Source organism: Micromesistius poutassou, assembly GCF_964030765.1.
Source record: "Micromesistius poutassou genome assembly, chromosome: 24".
Taxonomy (NCBI): Eukaryota; Metazoa; Chordata; class Actinopteri; order Gadiformes; family Gadidae; genus Micromesistius; species Micromesistius poutassou.
The window spans coordinates 4,743,311-4,769,125 of NC_140294.1; the positions used below are offsets into that span (position 1 = coordinate 4,743,311).

Genomic DNA, 25,815 nt, shown 5'->3' on the forward strand with positions numbered 1-25,815 from the left:
AGTGAACCAGTGGGTCTTCAGGGTGTTGGGAGGAGGATCAGAGAGGAACCGGCTGCTGCTGCTGACTCAGGACCCGGCGCCATGGTTACCGTGGTTACCACGGCGACCGAGCCGCCGCCGCCGCCGCCGCCACTCACTCAATGCACCTGAGTCCGACCTCAGTAAGGGTAGGGCTGAGAGTGTGTGTGTGTGTGTGTGTGTGTGTGACGGGAGTGGGGGGTGGGGGGGGGGGGGTTCGGCCTCCATAAAGAGGAGACGGGGGCGGGCCGATGTCACATTGTGGTCGGGGGTCACATCAGGAAACCCCGCCCATCTCCACCCCCCCTCAGCCCTCCCCCCCCCCCCCCCCCGATGGGACGTAGTTGGTGGAGGGGAGGAGGCAGAAGTGTGTGTGTGTGTGTGTGTGTGTGTGTGTGTGTGTGCATGTGTATCTATGTGTGTGTGTGTGTGTGTGTGTGTGTGTGTGTGTGTGTGTGTGCGGAGAGGTGGGGCATCATTTCCTTTGCGTTACACTTTCTTTACAGCGGGGTGGTGGGGGTCGGGGAGGAGGATAAGGAGGTGTGTTTGTGGAGGGAGAGGAGGGGGGGGGGGGGGGGGGGGGTCGGGGCTGTGGGGGAGGAGCCTCTTATGAGTAGGAGGAGGAGGAGTTGTGGCCGTCCTTGGCCCGGGCCTCGGCCTCCACGTCCTGGTCGTCCTTGGTCTTGATGTCCTGGTAGTCGTGTGTAGTGACGGCTGACTTCAGGTAGGCCCAGTTCGCCCCCAGAATCATCAGGTAGTGGATCTGCACACACACACACACACACACACACACACACACACACACAGCAGCGTGAGGACCGGCCGCTTTGACGCAATGAGGGTTCATTTGGAGTTCTTCTGAGACACTGAGATATATTTATATTTTTTGTAATAACAGTGGTACGATGAGATGTGATCTTCAACGAGATCAACATGCTGAAGATCGAATACGACATCAAGTTTAAAACCAAAAATATCAATTGTATTATTATAACAATGTGTGTGTTTAAGTCTGTGTGAGTGTGTGTGAGTGTGCGAGAGTTACATTCAGGAAGAGAGAGAGAGAAAGAGAGAGCTAGAGAGAGAGACAGAAGGAGAGAGAGAGAGACAAAGAGAGAGACAGAGAGACAAAGAGAGAGACAAAGAGAGACAGACAGAGGGAGAGAGAGAGAGAGAGAGAGAGAGACAGAGGGAGAGAGAGAGAGAGAGAGAGAGAGAGAGACACAAAGAGAGAGACAGAGAGACAAAGAGAGACAGAGAGAGAGACAAAGAGAGACAGACAGAGGGAGAGAGAGAGGGAGAGAGAGAGAGAGACAGAGAGACAAAGAGGGAGAGAGAGAGAGAACCTGTGTCGAGTCTCAGCGGGGGAAAGAGATGCAGCCAGGGATGATATGTGTATGCCTGTGAGAGTACGTATGGGCTAGGTTGTCGTGCTGGGTGTGTCAATATGACGTGTGTGTTGAGTGTCTGCATGTGTGTGTGTGTGTGTGTGTGTGTGTGTGTGTGTGAGGGGGGGGGGGGACAGCGTTTCAACCCTCTGGAGAAATATAGTCACATACGCGGGAGGCGGTGTTGCTATGGAAACCGTAAGCATACCATGGCAACAGGGTTTTTTTGTTTTTTTTTGCCCGTGTTCTTATCTGATGCATCAAAAATTCTCACCAAGGCGATGAGCGTAGCTCCGGCACCAGCAAACGCCACGATGTAGAGATGGTAAGACAGGTAGAACTGTGAAACACCAAGCACAAGAGTGACAGTCTGGATTTGTATTGGTAGAGAGAGACTGAGAGAGAGAGAGAGAGATATATGCATTGACATCTTACTTTAGATGACTGTACAGGATATATCTATATCTATATCTATATCTATATCTATCTATATCTATATCTATATCTAGATCTAGATATATATATATATATGTATTGAGTTATATGTTTCTTCTTTCAAACGTTTTGCAAGAACCTTCCACCAGACCTGGCTTGTGGTCATTAAACTCTGGAAACTGGAAATTAATAGAATTTAGACAGGAAATACTAGGTAGGAATATCAGCTAGATGAGGAGCAATACTGTATATGAAACGTCCGTCTAAAGGAGGAAAGGGGGAAAGCAGAGGGGTATGCAGAAGAGAAGAGTTGAGAGGAAAGGAGTGGAGAGGAGAAGAGATGAGAGGAGAGGAGAGGAGAGGAGATGAGAGGGAAGGAGACGAGATGGGAGTAAAAGGGAGAGTGTAGGAGACGAGCGGTGTTGCGTTACCTCGCTGGTGTCACAGATCTCTCCCAGAGTCGCTCCGCAGGCTTTTCCCGGCGTGGCGTCCCAAGGAATGATACCTTGAGGCCAAGGAAGGATGTGAAATGTCAGACAGGGACTTCTCTTGGCACAGACCTAGCCTAGCTTAACACAGACAGCTAACATTGCAAAGCACAGACTTAAGCCGTTTCTCAATTCGCGTTCTCGTGTGTAATCGTGTGTACTCGTGTACTTGCGTTCTTGGTAAACGTCATCAGTGGTAGCCCAAGCACTGTTCCAATTCCAAGTACGCGAGTACGCGAGTACTGTCGTAAAACCCGGAAGTGTTCTCGATGAGGCCGTTCTACCGGGGATGCATCGGAGGTGACTCGTGTGGACTTGGGACTGTTAAATATCCCAGGATGCATCATCGAGTCCGCTGCTGTTCCAATTGCAGGTGCGTGCTCGCGTTCTCGGAAGTCTGTACTTGAAAGTCCGGACTTGCCAAGTACGTACTTCCAAGTCCGCAAGTACGTAGTCCGCGTACTTGGTATTGAGAAACGGCTCTAGTCTCGCCCATCCCAAGCACAGCACAGACCTTACATATCATTACCTAGCATAACACAGAACTAGCATAGCATAGCACAGAACTAGCCAAACATAGATTTACCTAGGGTAACAGACCAAGTGTGGTCTAACTTATCATACCACAGACCAAGCATACCATTGCCTTACCTAAATAACACGGACCTAGGGCAGCATAACCTAGCATTTCACAGACCTAGCAAAGCATAACCTAGCATAAAACAGACCTAACCTTAGCTAACATAACACTGACCAGGCGAAGCCTAGCATGACACAATCCAAAGCTGTTTCTCAATACAAAGTAAGCGAACTACGGACTTGCGGACTTGGAAGTGCGCACTTGGCAAGTCCGGACTTCCAAGTACAGACTTCCGAGGACGCGAGTATGCACCTGCAATTGGAACAGCAGCGGACTCAATGACGTCACCAACTCAGCTCTGTTAACTATGCTTTACGGCCTCATGTAGGCATATACTACTGAACAATATAAACTAATTATATAAAACTAAACCCCAGCCTCTTTCATTTTAAAATAGTATGTTAATATTTTTGAATGAATATAAATGAAAAGATATGCTTGTCGTGTGTATAAGCTATACACACAACTTTTTATATGTAGGGTACAGATGCGCGTGCCTAACTGCCTATGTAGTTGGAGAGTAGACTATTGATATAATAATTACAAATGAGCGAGAAATTACACAGATTAGAATAGAAACACACACACACACACACACACGTGCGATCGGATGGATTCGACCGGGATTTTCGTTGCCGTTGCAATGGGTTTCCTCAATCAGTGACGTATACAATATAAACAAATTATATAAAACCCAGCCTCTTTAATTTTAAAATAGTACGTCAATATTTTGAATGAATAGGCCTACATTTGTTATATATGTAAAATGTTCCTATATATAGCCTATTATTATAGCTTACATACTACTATTTTAAAACATGGGAATGCGAAATGCATCCTGAGATAAGTCCACACAAGTCACCTCCGATGCATCCTCGGTAGAACGGCCTCATCGAGAACACATCGAGAACACTTCCGGGTTTTACGACTGTACTTGCGTACTTGCATACTTGGAATTGGAACAGTACTTGGGCTACGACTGATGACGTTTCACGAGAACGCTAGTACACAAGTACAAACGAGAATGCAAATTGAGAAACGGCCCAAGTGTTACAAATTATTTTTTTACCAAAAATGGCGGCACCTAATGGACACCTTCACATCTTTCGTTAACAAAGTAACGTAAGGGGACATCTTTATGTTTAGAGACAAATATTTAGAAGGAGCAGAGAGATGATGTGGTTAAGCTTGGTCTCCTCTCTTGTCCAACAGTATTCTAACATCTCAATCCATCTACAGTTTGAATTGGTTATTTATTTAGAAGCTTTTTGGGGATTTTTAATATATAGGAGATTGATTTTGTACTTTTGAAGTGCAAACTGCAAACACAAACAACTAATCACCTCTTCAACATCATCCTCATTCTCAGCCACCGAGAATCGACCATCAAACAGGAAGCAAACAATCAACAGAACATGTTGGCAATATGCGTGCAATGCATGTTGGAATTCCTGGCAAACAACACCCAGTAGTGTGTAACATTGGCTAACACAAACATAGTTTATCTTAGTCTCGTGATACCGGATCTCGACTGTCTCTCAAACGGCTGGGCTTTGTAAGTTCAAGTTAGTGTTTGAGCTGCCACGACAACGGACGCTTTTACTGGAAATTGCGCCATACCGGAACTTAGCTCTCAAACCATTCTCCTCCGTAGTGAAACAAATGAAAATGAAAGTGGTCTAGCAACGTTACATTATTTGATTATTTATTTGAACATACTCTGCATTATAAAATGTGTTTTCACTGATGTCACCACAAACACCAAAACATCAAGAAACGTTTTGAGCCACCCTATACTGGGCGTGTTTCTGGTACCACTGTGTTTTTCAGCACTTCTGCACATCACAGCACCAATGTGAAGGGCCAACCAGTTTTAGCAACGAAACCTGGTCGATTGACCTCAGTCTCTAGTTGAGAGTTTACAGACTGACTGGTGAGTCTACGTTTATGTTGCCTTACAGAAATCTAGTATAGCTTAATCTAAAGAAACACAACAATAGTATAGCCTTACTCCCCCCAACACAGACCTAGCATTGCCCCACACAGACCTAGCATAGCCTAACACAGACCTAGCATTGCCCCACACAGACCTAGCATAGCCTAACACAGACCTAGCATTGCCCCACACAGACCTAGCATAGCCTAACACAGACCTAGCATTGCCCCACACAGACCTAGCATAGCCCCACACAGACCTAGCATTTCCAAAACTAGCCTAACACAAAGGATCCACCTCAGAGGCTTTGAAACAGATAATCTGTGCAAGCACGTGATTGGTTTGTCTGAGGGTCTCTGATGACCACGTGCTTGCACATGACATACGCTTGTTTGCGGTGCCATTGTCTGGTTGTACCATACAAGAGGACATCCTAGTGACTGTGTTGTTCAAATGTTTGTGCTCTGTAAATGTTCTGTCAGCTTGCTTTAGGTTGTTTGTTCTTTGCTTCACCTGTGGTTTTGCTAGTCGATAACAATCCTTTTCAAACCATTGATTGTTTGTCGTTAAGATCACGGTGGCTTGTCTACCCACAATCCCCTTATCTGTGTGCAGCAGCACGAACAACATTGATGAGTGTCTTGACACAAGCGTCGTCTCACGTCGTCATGCCCGGAAATCAGGTCCACATTTCTACTGGAGATTGGAGTTTCACCGTTTTACTTTGAAATATTCTTACTATACATGGCCCCTTTTTATCGACATTCCCTACAATGCATCAATGCTGTGAATTTAATGTTATTATATGATAATATATATAATATATTATGATATACGATTTTTATGGGAAACGACAAAGTGAGGGATAATTTTAATTGAGTTGTGGTGGGATATCGGGGTCAGTGATGGCTAACAGACGGCATTAGGGTGAAATGTATGTGATAATCACTGAAATATCGCCAGCTGGTTACTAATGTGGGTCACATACATGTTCATCAGACCGATATTGACGTGTATATAATCCAACCCGAGTGTGAAACTAAACAAAACCTAATTCTTATCGTACACGGCCAAAGGATTCTACTCCATGATGTGCACCCAGGAAATACATAATCTGTTCCATTCTAATCCATTGGAGAATTCAAACGCCTAATCTATGTGAGATTTGAGCTTCAGGCTGTTTGAGACCAAGGCTATATGAATGAAATACAATCGGATGGTCGAAAGCAACGGGAAATTAAAAAATCGTCAAGCATTTTATACCTCACGATTACCCTAATTTGACAGCCATAATGTCCTTTAATTTTGTTTAGACTAACAGAATCACTTTACTGCTGGGAAATGTGGGAGCAATTAAAGTTGTTGGAACTTTCCAGCGGAGCAGAGGGAGGTGTCTGGACAGTCAATTTTCTTATTATTTTTTATTTTATTTATTTTAATATTTTTTTTACATTTTAATCTGTTGTTGGTTTAATCATGAATAACTAATGAGTTTGTTATTTTTTTTAAGTAGCCTACACCTGGTTTACTTGTGTATGATGAGTATACTTTTGTTTACTATTGCCTTTTCTTCTTTCTTTTGTTGATTTACTTAATTGCTAACCAGTAGATACACTAAATTCTAATTTTTTTTAAGGATGATCTTTAAACTACGTTTAATATGATCAAGAGGGAGGAATGTAGAATATTGGTGTATTTTAGTGTCTCTCTTTCTTCACAGTTCTTCACAAGTCTATGAACAGGCCAGTGCCTCTCCTACTGATACCAGGTGTTATTTACAACATTCCTCCATTTGTTATGTCCCAACAAGGACGAACCAACCTGGCCGTCTGGGGCATAGCCAGGGCCATATACCTTATCAAGGGGGAGACTGCTTCTGTTCTTTTGTTATTTACATTTTCTTATTATAATACTCGCCCCAAACCTTCAGTTCGGCGAGAAGAGGGATCGACAGCCAAGGAGCACGTCAGGAGACTGCTCCTCACCACCTACACTATAGATTATTCAACCTAAGTCTGTATCTTGCTGTATTACATCCTGGAATAAACCATCCATTCGACCCTCTGATCCAACCTGTCAAGCTTCCTTGATTTACACTTCAAGAATTACTGCTACAATTGGGAATATACACAACGCAGAGACTATACGAACAGTTTAGAAATAAGCTGAAATCTAACACCTGAAAGGTTAAGATACAGGCTGGGGTGTCCACAATTAAACAAGAAGGTGGTTAATTTTAATTAGCACACAAAACAATAAATGTGCACTAACTAACTACATTGAAGTGAAAGATACCTGTTCATTTTGTTAGCCCATTCTATTCATTTTCTAAGGCTTAATGTTTTTATCAAAAAGATTGGCATGGACAGCGTCCGGGTTTGGTCCAGGTGGTGAACATGGTTAGCATCGGTTTTTAGCAGGATGCATTAGCAAAGGGCAATAGAGAAGAACAAAGGTAAATATTCTTATAGCATATTGCCTTGGGCGTAAGCATATTGTTTGTCCAGGGTGTTAGAAAAGGTCACTATAATTGTGTGTTAGCATAGAGCATTAGCATGATTTACTAGCATAGCTGAATGGGTTGGAGAATAATGTGCTATCATAGGTCATCAGAATTGGGGTGTTAGCATATTGTGTTAGCATCACGTGCTAACATAGGAGCTTACAAATGATGGGGGTATTAGCATTAGGGCATTAGCATGACGTGCTATCGTAAGCCATGAGAAAGGGGGTGTTTGCGTCGGGCATTAGAGTGGGGGTGCTGCAGACATAGAGCTAAGCATTAGCTAGCATCAAACAGAGCTAAAGGTATGTGAGGTAGGCGGCCCTCTACTGACCGTACTGCCGGACGTCCACGCAGATGGAGTCGGGGGCGGTGATGTTGGCCAGGGGGGACTTCATGGCGGAGCAGGTGGTCCACATGTTGAAGAAGAGGAAGACGGGGATCGCCGTGAAGCCGAAGATGGCGAGGAAGACCAGGGCCAGGATATAGGTCAGGAACATGAACTGGGGGAGGGCAGGAATCATTATGTCAACCTTATTTGATAGACGGACAACAACTTTATTAATCCCCCTCAAGGGGAAATCCCCTTTACAGCAGCCCAGCAGAAATGAAAAACACAGGATACAATAAAAACACAAAGTACCAAAATAGACGCAAAAGTAAATGCTAAAGTAAAGACAAACCGAATAACTGAACTTGTATAGCACCTTTTTAAAAAGTTCACAAAAGGCGGTTACACTTTGTAATACTACTACTTGTACCAGTGTAATAAAGCAGTAAATACCGTATGATAAGCAATGTAACAACGTGTTACAGCATGTTCTTGATTTGTAATAACATTATCAACATGTCACCACAGTGTGGTTAGGGTTAATTGTTGAGAATATGAATGGAGGCAGAGATACTTTAACAAGAGGAAGACATTGGCAAGAGGATGATGAAGAGGACAGGAAAGCAGCAGAACAGAGGGGGCAGAGATATTTACAAATTATGATTATAACTCAAATCCACGACCACGTGGACTAAACAGCAAATTGGGAATCTGTCCATCCTCCTCATCCCACACAATTTACACAATAAGGTTGAAATTCCCTTCAAAGTAGCTTTTAGGCCTGCAGTGCACTTACAAACACACACAAACACACACAGGCATGCACACACACACACACACACACACACACACACACACACACACGCGCACACACACACACACACACACACACACACATAAATGGACATCTGAAGCAATTAGTGTAATCATGCTCACATGGAAAACTGTGCCAGAACATCCCTGAGGGCTTATGTGGGTTAAGCGTGTGCACGTGAGTGTGCGTGCATGTGAGTGTGTCTATGTGTGTGTGTGTGTGTGTGTGCGTGTATGTGTGTGTGTAGGCTTGCATTTGTAGGCTTGCATTTGTACACGTCTGGCTCATTCCTCTCATTTTTATTTCAACGAAAGGCTTGATTGAAACGAGGGTAGTAGGATTTGTTTGGTTCACATTTGTGCTCGCCTTTGACTGGGCCACAGTTTGTGTGTTAACCCTTTCCTCATAATGATAGCACATACAGTTAATGAAACTAGACAAACTCTACATTTCAGAGGCTTGATTATGATTGCGAGTGTTTGCGAGTTTGTGTTTGTGTGAGGTTCTGTGAGTGTTAGTCAATTTGTGTTTGTGTGTGTTTCTGAGTGTTTCTGAGTTTGTGTTTGTGTGAGTGTTTGTGAGTGCTTGTGAGTTTGTGTTTGTGTGTGTGTTTGTGAGTGCTTACGAGTGCTTGTGAGTTTGTGTTTGTGTGTGTGTGTTTGTGTGTGTGTTTGAGTGTTTTTCTTACAAAGGCGGTGATGCATCGTCCGCAGGCGGTGGTCTTGAAGTCGCTCTGCAGCTCCTTCTTGATGGCGCTGGTGGTGTAGAAGCCCTCAGCCAGCAGCACGATGGCGTACACGAAGAAGAAGGAGGCGATCCCATAGATGATGTACTGAAAGATTTGGATCCTGGAAAATACGGCAACACGTACAAATACATGAACATGGTGCGTTTAATCGCAACTGAAGTCCTGGTGTACAAGCAGTTGTGTAAACCTGTAGCAAATTTCTGACTATAAGCTAAGGTTTTGTCCAGTTTTCCGCCCATATCTGTTGAATGAACTGATTTGCGAAATAAAGCATTTACACACCCTAAAAGGTACATTATGAAAGATTTGGAATTTCAAGCAAGCTAAATAATAAAATAAACACTCTGCTCATCACCCATCCCTTTCTCTATTCCCTCCAAAAGCCGCCGCTGCCCCCACCCCTAAAAAATGGTGGCTTTCTTAACAAAACAATAATAAGATTACTCTATGCAGCTGTAACGTTGCAGCAATAAACCCCTCCCTGTAGCCTGACAATGTCTCTTCACATTTTGTACCTTATTTGCAGAGAGTGGTTTGTAAAACCTGGGAAGATCTCAGATCAAACATTTGACAAACTAACAGGTAGAAATTTGATAAAACTATTGCCTTGCTAACCCATTTAGGTTACACAAATGACAGGAATCCTCAGGTTTCGTGACATACTCAAGACGGCCGTGTGTGAATGATTGATAAGACAACTCGCTAGCTTGACGGCTTCCCGCCGCGAAGCTTGTGTCGGTGGTTGTGAACTTACACCAGGGCCAGGGTGGCGTGGTCCGTGGTGACACGGGAGAAGTGGTTCTCCAACATGGTCAGGGTGCCCGTCAGAGCCACGTGACCGCAGCCACAGAAGAGCGCCACACCGGAGAAGCACAAGATGGTGGCCACCAGCGAGGCGTAGGGCACGCCGCCCAGACACTTGATGCAGCACTCGAAGCATCCTACAGTGGGCATCAGAGAGATGTTTAGTACTCAAGCACCATTAGTGGTGTGTATTAAAGATTGATGAAGTGATGACGTTTAATTGATTTACAGAGAGAGAGACTTTTTGTTTCATGGTTTTTTTCACTGCTGAATCTTTAAAAAAAGTAATTTTTTTGTCATCTTTTTCAACATATCAAAGCAAAAGAAATCACTGATCCTAAAGGATGAATCAACCCAAATTCCGCTAAGAACAAAAATACAATTTTGCCTTTTTTTGCTAGCATCTACTTTCAAATCAACTATGTGTATTGCGCACACACACATGCACACAAACACACACACACACGCGCGCGCGCACACACATGCACATTACCCCTAAACATACATGCCAATCTAATCTAGCAACACACTCAGTAAGAAACATGCCTACTTTGAGTAAGTGCCAGAGAGTCTTAAATATTACATGTAAAACACCACACGACAAGAAGCACTCCCACTTCCTCCTCTCCACCTCCCTCCCACCCTCCACTGCTCCCTACTTTCCTTTCTTCCCTTTTTCCATAAATGCATGAGCAACACACATAATGTGATCCTAGTGAAATTGTTTTCTGGTGCTGAAAGCTGGTTTATGGAAGCTGGGGCATTAAACTGCCTCGTGGATTTATAACGTTGAGATTTATGTGGCCGTATCATAGCATAACACTTCTGTAAAAGGAGTAGGCTTGCGGAGGTTTAATGTATTGTAACGAGGGCATTAAGACACTGATTGTTCTCAGAACGTATTTGGATGCACGGTTAAAACGCAGATTGAAGCCAAGACTTTTTCTTCTGTATTTCATCTGAACTTTCAAAACTGTCGACCTTAAAAATAGCAAAGACGGGGATCTTCATGTTCACCTTTATGTTGTAAACCTAAATTCTAAGTGTAACCATAACCTTTAGGCCGTTTCCTCAGGGTCTTTGCCGAGCTTCGACTCGGAGGGCAGGTAACCAAGATACAATCTGCTCATCCCACAGCTGCAGTGCATGCTGGGTATTGAAAAGCAGGTGGCTCCCACCAAAGTCAAGAGGATGAAAGGAAATGAAAGGAAGGGTTGGTAGGTACATTATATTGAGCGCTAGAGCTGCGCATTATATAACGTCCGTTAAAAATAGCTCCGCAGGGAAAGTAGGAAGTTACTCGGGGAATGAAAGAAGCGTTGCGTGCACTACTTTGTTGTTTCCATGACAACCCCCCCCCCCCCCCCTCCCCCCTGCTCCAGTTGGCATCTCAGCGCTGATGCCCAGCTCCTCTCAGCGTTCAGTTTTGGGGCTTTTTTTAATTGCCTGTCTCTGAGCGGATGTGGCCTGCTTGTGATTGGTTCATTTTCCTAGTGGGCGGCAGCAAGAGCAGTCATTAGTCTTTATGTCCCCTACAGCCTCCAGAACCTAACACCTCCAGAACCTGACACCTGTGCTCTGTCTTCAGGACAGAGAACCTCTGGAGAGGGGGAACCAGACTCTGGTCAGTCAGTATATTCTGACAGGAGACGAAGAGGTGAGATAATTGTGTATAATACACACACACACACACACACAGAAACACAAAAACGCACGTACACGCACACGCACACGCACACACACACACACACACACACACACACACACACACACACACACACACGCACACACACTACACACACACTACAATAGTGTTGCGCAATGCATTCCAAACTTCTTAAGAGTTAACGACAGAATAGGGCTGAGAGAGGATGGTGAAACGACAGCGTTAGTCCAGTCAACCGCGACCGAACATCCAGTCTCTTACTCCCTGTGTGCGTTGTGCGACAGTGAAACAGTCGCCCGGGGCGAGAAGAACACATGTATGATAGAAAGAACCACAAAAAGAGACAGAAAGAGGAGTGGGGAGTTTGGATGAAGAATTTGACAAATTATTAACTGAAATTGTCACCAGGGACGTAGGTTAGGGATATCAGAAGTCCCGGCCTCTCTGAGTGCCAATCACGCTGATTTGGAGCATCCCGTCTGGGAGGTGAGGACAACGGGAATGAGGGGAACAAAGGAATGGGGAACGGCCCTCAGCCAATGAGGAGCCTCTCTGACTCCCAAAGACAAAGGTACAAAATGTACACATAACACTCGTGCATGCACACAGGCACACTGAATGAAGGAATACAGCATGAATTCATTTCACATAACACAAGCCACAAGCATCAGCAGAGCATCATCAAGCAAAGGAGCACGCAAGAGAATAATCTTCAGAAATGTTCACAGTACATTTCCTCCCTCTGAGAAGCAGCCCACCGTCTCCCACCACCGCACGCTGGTGAGAGCAGTAACAGGACCCCTGTTCTTGGGTCTGCCCCTGGCGATGCCTGCTGAGCGTTTATCTCTCTGTGGGCTGTAAAAGGTTTCTAATGGGAGACAAGAGCTGGCCGGACAGCGAGCCGCAGTCGGCCCTAATGGAAATCAATGGGCTTTTCATTAGGGCGCTGGATTTAGGTGACAGTCTGTGGTCTGCCCATAGACCTCGCTCTATTACCCTCGCTCTCTCTCACTCATACACACACTCATCTCTACACCATCTCTCTCTCTCCCTCTCCCTCTCTCTCTCCCTGTCTACACTCTCTCCTCCCTCCCTCTCTCTCTCTCTCTCTCTCTCTCTCTATACTCTCTCCTTCCTCTCTCCAGCTATCTGCCTCTGTCTGTCTCTTACGAGTGAGACAGACATCATCTCTACATCATCTCTCTCTCTCTCTCTCTCTCTCTCTCTCTCTCTCTCTCTCCCCCTCTCTCTCTCTTTCGCTTTCCTCTCTCTGTCTGCCTTCCTCTCTCCACCGCTACATCTGTCTCTCCCTCTCCTCTCCTCCATACACCCCTCCACACCACTGTCCCTCTCTGGCCCTCACGACGCCCCCCTCTCCTGTCTCTGAGATATCCCCCCGTGCCATCTTTGTACTGCCGCTCATTCACCGAGAGTCCATGGCTGAATAAATCAAGCCATCAATCAAAGTGGATGGTTGGTTCTACCCTGGGAGGGGGTGACTCACCTCCGGGCCTGAGACCCTGGGTCTATAGGTGTGGTTTATTTGATCATTTCCACCCCAACTCAGTGTGGTTTAGGCCTTAATGCTTTTGATTTAATATTCTGTGCCTGTAATGAATTATGACCGATTTTCACGCACGCACGCACACACACACACACACACACACACACACACACACACATGCACGCGCACGCACGCACACATCACACATACACAAACACACGCATGCACACGCACACGCATGCACACACACACACACACACACACACACACACACACACACACACACACACACACACACACACACACACTAAAGATGCTCCTTATTTGTGTATGCATTGTATTTTCTGGGACATTTCCGTCATTTCGGTCGTCATTTCATCTGCTCTGAGAGTCTCCTCATGAAGACCCTGGTGCGCCTCGGCTGTCACAACCAAACGTCATTGTGACAAGAACGAGTGGGCGAGAGACAATGAGAGAGAACTAGGAAAAAAGTCCCTTATTATTGAAACCCTTACAGTAACGAGGGGAGGGAGGGGAGAGAGAGAGGGAGGGAGGGAGGGAGGGGGTGGGGAGGGAGGAGTGGAGGGAGGGAGGGGAGGGAGGAGGGGAGGAGGTGGAGAGGGAGGGAGGGGAGGGAGGGAGGGAGGGAGGGAGGGAGGAGGTGGGGAGGGAGGAGTGGAGGGAGGGAGGGAGGAGGTGGGGAGGGAGGAGTGGAGGGAGGGAGGGGAGGGAGGAGGGGAGGAGGTGGAGAGGGAGGGAGGGGAGGGAGGGAGGGAGGGAGGGAGGGAGGGAGGAGGTGGGGAGGGAGGAGGGGAGGGAGGGAGGGAGGAGGTGGGGAGGGAGGAGTGGAGGGAGGGAGGTTGAGGGAGGGAGGGAGGGAGGGGAGGGAGGAGGGGAGGAGGTGGAGAGGGAGGGAGGGAGGGAGGGAGGGAGGTGGAGATAACAAAAGGAAATTGGATTGAGGGAAATGAGCGACGGAAGCGTCAGGAAGAAAGAAGACAGAAAAAGGACAGCGGAGAGAGAGAGAGAGAGAGAGAGAGAGAGAGAGAGAGAGAGAGAGAGAGAGAGAGAGAGAGTCTGCAGGACAGAGACCTTGTGAGGGTATGTGGGAGGAGGGGGAGGGAGGGGGAGAGAACCGAACAACCAGAGAGAGAGAGATGAAAAAGAATAAAATAAAACAAAGCAGTTCTTGGCCCTAGGGCCTGGCCGACGCAGCAGTTGCCGTGGCAACGTGTTACACACGACCCAGTTCAGCCGCAACGTAGCCCGACGTACACCGCTGCTGTCTCACACACACACACACACACACACACACACTGCTGCTACTATCTGAGAGATCAGTTCAGAAGGATAATCCACACGAGGAATCCATTTCCTTTCCTGCCGAATGCATGACTTCCGGAATCCTCTGGAGGATCCGCACTATTGGTCCACCTGCTCCAATGAGCTTCAAGTGTCCGGTGTTAAAAACATAATCCATTCATCCCATTCATATTCTCCCTGGGAGAGAGGGAGAGGGTGCAGAAGGGAGGCCAGAGGGAGAGAGAAAGAGAGAGAGAGAGAGTGGTGATGTAGTGATAAAGAGAGAGAGAGAGAGAGAGTGAGGCGATGGAGGGAAAGAGAGATAGAGAGAGATAGAGGTGATGGAGAGATAAAGATGAGGAGAGAGAAGTGATGGAGTTATAAAGACAGGGAGAGAGAGAGAGAGAGAGAGAGAGCGAGAGAGAGAGATAGAAACAGAGGGAGAGTGAGAGTGAGAGAGAGAGATGCACCTGTGACACGTCTAAAGCTCACGTTTGAAGCGTGGAGCCTCTCTAACCGCTCACAGTCGTACACAACACAACGTACACCCTCAGAGCAGGGGCTCACCCACAGCGTATTCCAACCTCTGTTTAACCACGTAGCAGCGAACACTAAAACACCAATACTCATTCATTGACCAACACCGCGAGCTAGTGCTGCACCATGAGAAGACCGCCCGCTTTGGGGAAGCAGAAGTGACATGTGCCAGCTGTGATCTCAGACACAAACAGTGGACACAGACCACACTGACATCTTTCCATCCTCTGTAAAATAATAATAATCTAGTTTCCGGAAAAAAATTAAAAATTCCTGTCCCGACGACATCTGTAGTTGGATGATGAAACAACGTGCAACCATGGGGTGATGTTAACCAATGAGGGCTCGTGGTTTTATGGCCAACTCTAGAGCGCCATGCTTAGTCTTAACGACCCCCGAGTAAGTCTGTCCACCAATCAGAGCGCTGAGAATGCTTAAATATTTCAGAGGGCCGGTCTGCTGTTCGCCGGGGGTGATGTTCCAATTTAGAAACCCCCCTGTTAGTCAGGGGCCTGCTTTCTCCTAGTGCATTCTGGGTAGTTCACAAACGAGGCTTGGAAGATGAGAGATAGACTGAGTGAGAGAGAGAGCGAGAGAGAGAGAGAGAGAGAGAGCAAGAGATAGAGAGAGGCTGTAGAGATGAGCGACACTTGTGAGTCTATTATTGTCAGATCAACACTGGTGCCGGCAACTAGTGCATAATATACTAGAAAGATCAAATATGACTAAAATATAAATACATATAATGATAAATATTTCAAATAGCAAAGCATATATTACAGGGTAATGCTATAGCTGAGTACTTCATACACTCTGAGTGAGTGATAGAGAGATCCTTTAATCAAGACTTGAGCCTCTCTCTCACAGCCAGGGACCCACACTGTCTTTTACCCACAACCCTCCTCTCCTTGCTTACTGTATGATGGATTTGTGTCTTTCTGTCTGTCTGTCTGTCTGCGTCCGTTTATCTACCTCTATCGCTCTGTCTGTCTATCTTTCCCTCTATCTACGTATCTGGTATTTGTAAATCGAGAGATAAATCGAGAGAGAACAGCTGGTCGGAGACCGTGGTGTTGACACACAACCACACACACACACACACACACACACACACACACACACACACACAACCACACACACACACACAACCACATGCACACACACACACACACACACACAACCACATACACACAACCACATACACACAACCACATGCACACACACACACACACACACACACACACACAGGGTGTGGCCACGTCACCCTTCGGTTATGAAGGGTTATGATGCCCGCTCCAGTGATGTCACTTCCTCTGAGATGTCATCAGGGGCAATCATTGCAATGACAGAGCATGTGCCTTTGATACGTATCACTGTTATGATTTAAATCAAAATTGTAAGCATTATCATTGAAGAAACAAATGATAATAATAATAATAATAAACTAATGCAATAATAAGCCCAACAACTTGTATGTGGACTTGCAGCCTGTCTGACCGAGTTATAACGTATGCTACTTTCCCTTTACAGATGTGAAACACTAAGTGAAAACCCCATCATTAAACAACGTCTCATGACTTCCCCTAATCACTACCGAGGTCCACGCGCTACACGCGACCACGCCCTGCAAAACCTCCATCTCGTAGCTGTCATCGCAGGCTAACCATGTGTTAGAGGTAGCTAGCCGCTAGCAGATTGGGAACCAGCGGGCGTGGATGGGGTTGGCATCCTTTGGAGGAACAAGGCATGCTGGGAAAGAAAATCGGCCCCCCACTTGGTTATTTTTGTGACTCCACTGTACACTGACAGAAGCCTTATGGGGCCGTTCTTTGAGAGCTGTTTACCGTGAGGTTGGCTCGTAGCGACCTGTGTTAGATCTTTACAGGCATGCTCAGAAAGAAAGAGAGACAGGGAGAGACCTAATAACTGAGCTACAAACAACTGAATCCCCCCCTCACACACCCCTTGCCAGCGGCAGGCCTGGCCCGGCCCGTGTTGTGTGAGGAGCCAGTAAGTACTTCCAAAAGGTTGTCATCGTCTATGACGGCATAAAGTGTCACGTGAGGATGGCCCTTGATTGGTTTATCATTTGCGTTGAATTATTTGGTCTGTAAATATAAAACTATAGGTTACAGCCTACAAGTAAAGGTTATTTTACATTGAACATAATCGGTCATTGCCGTTTCTTCCCACTCAGTGTTGCTGTACTTGCACCAGTTATGCTCGTCAGCAGCATCAATGCACCTGATATTCCCATTATTATAAATTCTAAGTCTATACTTCTATGAAAAGTATAATACAGAAACTCTTGCATGTCCATTTCATTGGATGCGACCTGAACGTATGAAATAATAAAATAAAATGAAAGATATATCGTGCTGTTTAAACACTGGATATTGTTGTGTAAAGTAGGCACACGGCTGCATTTAAAAATAGAGCTCTCTTTCTCCATGCATGGACTCACACACTCACACACTCACACGCCCACACACTACCCCCTGGTCACATGTGAAGATGCATAAACAAACAGCCCACACACGCACACACATGCAAATGAGGTATACTAACACACACACACACACACACAATACTCAAAGGTGTATTATATACAACAACACACACACACATAAACACACTGACACACACATCAACTGTACTACCAGAGAGAGACACACACGCACGCAAGCATGCACACACACACTCTCACTCACACACACACACACACACACACACACACACGCATGCACACATTCTCACTCACACACACACACACACACACACACACAGACACACACACAAACACACACACAATCTAGAGCCAGATGGAGGTCGACAGCTCAGGGCGATAGAGTATCTCTCTCTCTATCACTCTCTATGTCTCTCTCTCTCCTTCTCTCTCTGACGGCTTTCAGATGCTACCACTAACTCACACACCTCCAGGGGCTGGGGAGCAAAGAGGTGTGTGTGTGTGTATGTGTGTGTGTGTGTGTGTGTGTGTGTGAGAGTGAGAGAGAGTGAGAGAGAGAGAGAGAGAGAGAGAGAGAGAGAGAGAGAGATATGGACACAGAGAGGGCAAGAAATTAAGTGCTGGTTTTGTGTGCGAGTGTGTGCGCCAGATGTGTGTGTGCGGATGTATATTGGTGTGTGTGTGTGTGTGTGTGTGTGTCAGTGTGATTCATGGGGCACTAGAGCAAAGGTGAAAGGTCACAAGAGGTCTGGCATCTGGACAGGAAGTGGGGAGGGGGGAGTGAAACAGAAGTCGCCCACAGGAGATTAGATCCTGAATCTGGGGGGGGGGGATCAATAAGGGATCATCTTCTCCTATCAAGTGACGCTCTAACAGCCTCATTAGAATAACACTTTTTCTGCCGAGGAGACACAGGGAAGATAAGTAAATCGACGTACATGTTGAACACAGGAGCGACCTGAGGCTGGATCAACAGCCAGCGTTGCCGTGGCGAAGAGGGCGCGAGGGAGGGGAGAGACGTCGTACGTCCCCCTGTTGAACTGAACAAATCAAGGCCGCTTCTTCAGAGTTACCATGACGACCCATCAACCGATCACCTTGGCCGGTGGCGTGAGCGTGGGACATCCCCCCGTCCCCGGGCCGTCCGCCCCTCCGCGGACAGAGGCCCCCTTACCCCCTAACATGTGCTCCAATCACATGTTTGTGTACTGACTGTAAGTTGATTGACACAAATCATGTCGGTGAAGTAAGGGATAATGTATAGAACGCCGGTCATTATCGGGAAGTAAGCCCCGACAGGGCGAACCGGCGCGTAGCAGAGATGTCTTGCTTCGCCCTGAAGGGGCTTATTTGCGATAATGACCAGCGACGTTCTATACATTATCCCGCTTATTACACGGCTACTTGCCAAAACAAAACAAAAAACTTTACACAGTGTGTGTCTTTTTATAATTTATTTGTTACCATTCGTAGTGTTGATCAGCAGAGAAATAGTCCGCCAAAAACGTTGATGTCGCTTAGCAACCGAGTACGCTGGGGTTGATAAGTTACCAGACTACTTGCGGAGTGATACGAAAGACGTGGAAAAAAATCCACTTTCCTTGACAGCGGTCATTATATGCTAATGAAAAATAATTCACCACCGGAAGTCGGGAAGGCCCTTGCAAGTGAACGGAGCGTTCCACAGCATTGAGAAGAGCCGTGTAGTAATGCTTCTTATATGAGTGTGTTAAACGCTGAAGTGCAGCTAACCAGCTGTGTCTTGCTGGCTCGGTGGTTACCCAGGTAAAAAGGCCTGGTTTTAAACGTTTCATGGTTTATTTATGCTGTCGTCCTCTTGGGAAGATAACTTGACCCGTTAAAACAAAAACAATTCTGAATACCTGTTTCTGTACGGTTGTGGTTAAGTGTTGAACTTTAACCGTTGTGTGTTAAAGGTCCAGTGAGTAAGATGGAGGGGGCCACAAGCAGTGAGTTTGCCCCCCCCCCACCCCCCACACATCCCTTTCCAGCGACAGGCCTGGCCCGGCCTGTGTTGTGTGAGGGGCCAGTAAGTACTTCCAAAAGGTTGTCATCGTCTATGACTGCATAAAGTGGCCATGTGTCACGTGAGGAGGGTCCTTGATTGGTTTATGATTTGTGTTGACTTATTTTGTCTGTAAATATAAAACTATAGGTTAGAGCCTACAAGTAAGGGTTATTTTACGTTAGTTGAACACGATCGTTCATTGCGGTTTCTTCCCATGTCAACACAATAATTACAGATGATGGATCTGAGTTGGGGCCGAACACAAAGGGACATTATTGCAATCGCACCATGGTTGATTTTTACGGCTTTTGAGCCTGTGAATAAATCTGTTTAACCAACCACGCTCTGGTGTCTTCGTCAGTCACCATAGACACTGAATAAGTTGTAGGACGTGGTGAAGGTAACAGCCAGTCATGTTTCTCACACACAGTCCTCTTGCATCCATAGTGGTCAACTACATTCGTACACGTCTAATTATCGTTATCGGTTATATGTGTTGATCATTCATCTCGATAGCAGTCGGTGCTCTACAAGCCGAGATTTACTTGCACTGCAGTACGTGAATAAAGGTATGCTTTTGATCAGTTATACTGCTAGTTTAGTTTTGGATAAACTTTCTCCGAAAGCCTGAGAGCCTACCTTTAGTTACAGTAACAGGGAAACTACCTCAAAAAGGAAAGTTTTACATGGCTGTATTAAAGAACGCACATCCACTTATCATTATCCCCCACATCCACAAAATGCCAATCTCTACAATATACCATCTGTGCAGCGGTTGAAGCTGACTTCCAGGACACTTCTAGTTAACGGCACGGTGTGTGTGGATGTTTGGAGATGCGTTGGCCTGGTTGATTTTGACGTCCACGTCCGAGAGGGTGAAGCATCTTAGATACATGGTAGAACGCCATGGTGTGTGGTGCATTTCATGCACAACATCGTTCACTATAAGACTCCTACACAAGGACAGTACTAAAAAAGAAACACAAATGGCTCTTAGTCATGGGGATAACACACCCCACTCGGTCCTATAGCTCTGCCTCCATGGAGGCGGGCCCACTCCCCATGTAGATATAAAGGCTCAAACCAAGGTAACAAATTCAAAAGTAATCATTTTTCAGATGCCACTCAATTCTAGACACTGTACCTTTAAACGTGAGCAGTAGCCAAAGTCACAGTGGTTTACTACACCCAAGCACGTGCACACACACACACACACACACACATACACACACACACACACACACACACACACAATAAGTAAGAAGATACTTTTTGGCAGATGTCTGGGAACAAGTCGGGAATTAAAAAAAAAAAAAAAGGATTTCCCAAAGTGTTTCCCAAAACAAGGTTCAAAGCCCCCAGAATGTCACCAGGGGAAAATGTCTGCTTCATATTTTAATGAGCCAACAGACGTGTTTGTGCGTTACACTACATTGCCGTTGGCATGTGTTGACGCTGGGAACTACTGCCGGGTTACAGATTGAGTGAGAGAGCGATGGACATTATGGTAACCATAGGATTGTAGACCATGTCGGTCTCGCCTTGCCTGTTCATTTTCCAGATTGGAATCAGGCTTGGATCTGAGTGAACAACAAAGAAACAGCATCTCTGTAAACAGGGAGACAACATATTGTATGTGTTAATTAAGGGTATCTAACTGTTGCTAATGAACCATAGAGTGTGAACACAACCCTGTCCTTTTCTACTGTTGTAAGAAACCGGTATTCTATGCTTTAGGTTACGTAACGCTATTTCCCGCTATGCTAGTTAGTGTTATGCTAAATGTGCTTACGTGTGTAAGCAGGCAAAAGCGTGTGTCACACGGTGAAACCGTGAGAGTTGGCAGCTCTGATTATTATGTGAGATCATATGATGAATGTGACATTATAGTTATAGTTAGTTATAGTTAATGTTGTATTTATCATGTTGTCAGGTTATAAATTGTTGCTTTTATTTTGTCTATGAAACAAAGGAAGACACAGTTAGCTCTTAGCTTGCAGAGTGACAGTTGCTTTGTGTTGAATATTTCCTCTACGTCATTGTCACTGAACAGCCATTGTCATGGCAACGGTGTTAGTAATCTAAAGTGACCACTCGTCTTTGCAAATTAGCGCAACACAGATGCATAATTCGTGAGTGAATCAGCTGGGCTCTTTAATATGTAGCTGCAGCAGAAACAAAACAGGCAGGGAATCGTAGCCCTCCCGATAAAAGACGACTCCCAGGGCGCTTCACCGCTAGAGTTCAGTAGACTGTTCGATTGTTCGACACATCTCTCTGTCGAACGGGTCGCTAGTCTACTGGACAGATCATCAGAGGGAAACTCCCAATGCTTCCTTGTTGCAGACAATAATACCGGAGCAACAACAACTTTTGCGGTCCTAGGTTTTTTAAATTTTGCTTTGGTGCTCCTACAAATAAAAAATAACCCTGTTTCCACCAATGTATTTGTTATTGACCACAAGCTATTGTTTTGTAGAGACATCCTCCAGGTTTCGGTTGGAGTTCTTTACCCCCCTGGTTGCACCGTGTCTCACCGCGACTCATCTTAATCCAGGAGACGTTCATGTTTACCTGGCTGCATGTTCATTATTTCCAGTACGCTGCAGAATAGAACCGATTGGACCGTTGGATCACGTTCACACCTGAAGCAGACCGAACCAGAGTTCACTTGGAAGTGGGCCGAGGCTGGGATTTAGGTTAGTGTGGTCCACACTAGAGCTCTGAAGAGAGTTGACAACCTGCCAAGCGGCCCGTGGTATCGGGGTGGAAACGCACCAGGGTTCGATTAAGACGGACCAACTGGCTCAGGGGGGTCCATTACATTTGCATTTAGGGGATTTTGATGCTTTTATCCAAAGCCACTTACAACCATACACACATTCACGGTGGTGTCAACCATGCAAGGCGACAGCCAGCTGGTCAGGAGCAGTCAGGGTGAGGCGTGTCGCTCAGGGACGCCTCGACACTCAGCCAGGAGGAGCCGGGATCTAACTAGCAATGTTCCGGTTACCAGCCAACCCGCTCTACCTCCTGAGCTAAGCCGAGACCTATAATCTTGTTCACATATAAACAACTTTAAAGGGTGTGGTATTATGCCATCGGGTGAGAGTGTGAAAAGCCGTTACGAGCCTTTAAAAAAAACGGTCGCTTCCTGTGTTTTAGTGAGATCACAAGTGGGCGTGTCCACCTAGCTGTACGCTGGATTAAGTTCCATCATCAGATTTGGACTAAACCAAACATCTAAGGTTTGTATCCGGAGAGCCATCCGATGCCAGTGTGAGCCTGGTGTGAACCGGTCGGGGGAGGTTGTAACGCAGCAGGGAGACATGGCATGGGGACACAGGAAGCTGCCCAAGCTCCTTAGCGATCTCCTCCTCTGGCCTTCCCGCCCAAATTGTAAATCTCCAGAAACTCAACAGATGCTATAAGATTATGTATAAATTCCAGATGTCCGACTGACACAACCACACCCACACACACACACCCACACCCACACACACACACACACACACACACACACACACACAACATACTTATGTCTGATTGCATTGACAAATAGGCCATCCCCAAATCCAATCTCTACAACTTCCCCCCCCCATGATCTCGGTGGAACGTGATTGGGTGGATTCAGTTGTCGTGAGTTTTGTGACATCACATCCAGCGCCACTTTCCAGCACAGCCTCCACCTGAAAGCAATAACACAACACGGCATGTGGCTCAGGAGGTAGCGCGGTGAGGCCGCTAACCGGCAGGTTGCTAGTTCGAGTGTCGAGGTGTCCATGAGCAAGAATCCTAACCCCGACTGCTCCTGATGAGCTGGCTGTCGCCCTGCGTGGTTGACTCCGCCGTTGGTGTGTGGAATTGTTGTGTGAATGGGTGAATGTTAGGCGATGTTCTAAAGCACTTGAGTAGAAAAGCGCAGAATAAATGCAGTCCCTTTACCGTCTAACACAAATGTCACCACTTTCACTGTGACAGGCCGTTAGAATGTATAATATGTTAGGACTGCTGTTACACCGTGTGGCATAGGCTGCACACAAGCAGGAGGGATGATGTAATCATTTTCTTTTTCATCAGCGCCAAAGTCATCGTATTCTGCCACACAGATGCTCACCTGTAACACACACACACACATCCACGCACACATGCACATACGCACAACACACACACACACACACACACACACACACACACACACACCAACACACACACACACCAACACACACACACACACACACACACACACACACACACACACACACACACAGTTCAATCCTCATTTTCTAAACGTATCATATATCAATGTAAAAAATGACATAACGTATGTTAGGAATTAAAACATATTATCCATCTGACCGACGCTAAATCCCCTGGTTCCTGACAAAAAGAAAGAGAAAAGGCCTCGACGGGGGAAGACAGCTGCAATACGTTCTGAAACACGGACAGTAGCACGCAGCCAATCACAACAGAGATGTCCCTTCCAATCGGCCAATCACAACAGAGATGTCCCTCTCCGGTCAGCCAATCACAACAGAGATGTCCCCCTCCAATCAGCCAATCACAACAGAGATGTCCCCCTCCGGTCGCACCCCGCCCCGTTCTCTATTCTTTTGTCTCCGGTGTCGGAGCGGAGACGTCCTCCACCCTCCCCCGGTGCCTCGTGTGGGTCTACCTCAAAACCGAACCGAGCGCAGACCCCCGGGTAGACGAACAAAGACACGCCCTCCAATGGAGGAAGACCCGGTGTGTTTATCGCTGGAAACGCCTAAACACCTCGTCTAACACACACACACACACACACACACACACACACACACACACACACACACACACACACACACACACACACACACACACACGTACACACACACACACACACACACACACACACACACACACACACACACACACACACACACACACACACACGCGCGCGCTGCTACAGGTCTAATGGACATTGCATTATAATTATCGAAGCGCCCATTAGTCGTCGTCGGAAGCGCCGTCCTTCGTCGGTCGCCGTCGTTTGACGGCAGAGCATCGCGCTCCCCGCTGTCGGCTCGTGCACGAGGCGCAGAGTAATGAGGGAGAATCAACGTAACCGCGGACACACGTTTTGAATCATACTCCATAAAATAGATGTGCCCATCATCTCCTCTGATCGTAATGGTCTCTCTTCTAATCCCCCGTCCGCCCACACGCTGCGCGGCGGAGCGCGTCGACCGCAACGATTGGGATCAGCGCGTTAAAATAAAACAATTGCTATCAAATCGGGAAAATCATGCTTTGTTCACTCGCTTTATTCATTTGTGATGGGGCGCTATCGCGTCCCCGGGCGCGACACAATAACGACGCGCGACTGGAGGATCCGCCTGGCGTCTGAAGGAGAAGCCATTACCAGGGGGTTAAAGCGCTCAGCAGGCGCGGAGCGGGAACCAGGCGGTACAACAATAATAAATAAAAAAAACGTCCCGAATGTGTGTCCTCCTGCCGGGGTGTGAGGCGGCCTACCTCTGCTCTCCTGGCCCTCCTCCTGGCTGTCCTCCGCGGTGGACTCCGGCGCTGGTTTCGTCCCTTCCATGGTTAAAACACGGTGTTCTGCTGGCGCGCGTCTACCTATGAGGGGGATGGATCCGAGTGTGGACTAGATGCGCTCTCTCTCTCTCTCTCTCTCTCTCTCTCTCTCTCTCTCTCTCGCTCTCGCGCTCTCTCTGTATCTCTCTCACGCTCTTGCTCTCTGTCTCTCTCTCTTTCTCGCTCTCTCTCGTTCTCTCTGTCTCTCTCCCTCTCTCTCGGTACACACACACCCTCCCTTGTTCTCTCCCCCTCTGTGTCGCGTCTCCTCACCGTTAACCTTCCTACGGCGCCGCTACCTCTCTTTCTATATTATAATCTCGTTTCAAGATGCGCACGTGCCGTCGGCTTAGATTTATCAGATTAGCGCCCCCCCCCCCCCCCCTCCTCCAAACTGCGCTACGTCACATTTCAACCCCGCTATGTGAACCAGCCGTCACATGGATGGATGTGTACATGGTTATAGGTTATATTTGTACTATTCGTCTTGTTACCAGAGGATTCTCTCAGACGCAGGGTTTGTTAGCGGAGCCGGGGATGCAAACTCATGTCCAGCCAGCCAACCACTAACACGACACACACACACACACACACACACACACACACACACACACACACACACACACAC

At 46.7% G+C, this 25,815-nt stretch overlaps 1 protein-coding gene across 1 annotated transcript; it reads right to left on the reverse strand.

The window, feature by feature from the left end:
- Window positions 1-625: 625 nt before the first annotated feature.
- On the reverse strand, window positions 626-25,194 carry LOC311369878 (neuronal membrane glycoprotein M6-b-like; the record flags this gene model as incomplete). The annotated part of the gene is made up of 7 exons (XM_084488095.1): window positions 626-781; window positions 1,681-1,746; window positions 2,273-2,346; window positions 7,743-7,911; window positions 9,242-9,401; window positions 10,056-10,242; window positions 25,125-25,194. The coding sequence occupies 7 exons, from the start codon at window positions 25,192-25,194 to the stop codon at window positions 626-628; spliced, it is 882 nt and encodes a 293-aa protein (XP_084344221.1).
- Between the last annotated feature and the right edge of the window lie 621 nt (window positions 25,195-25,815).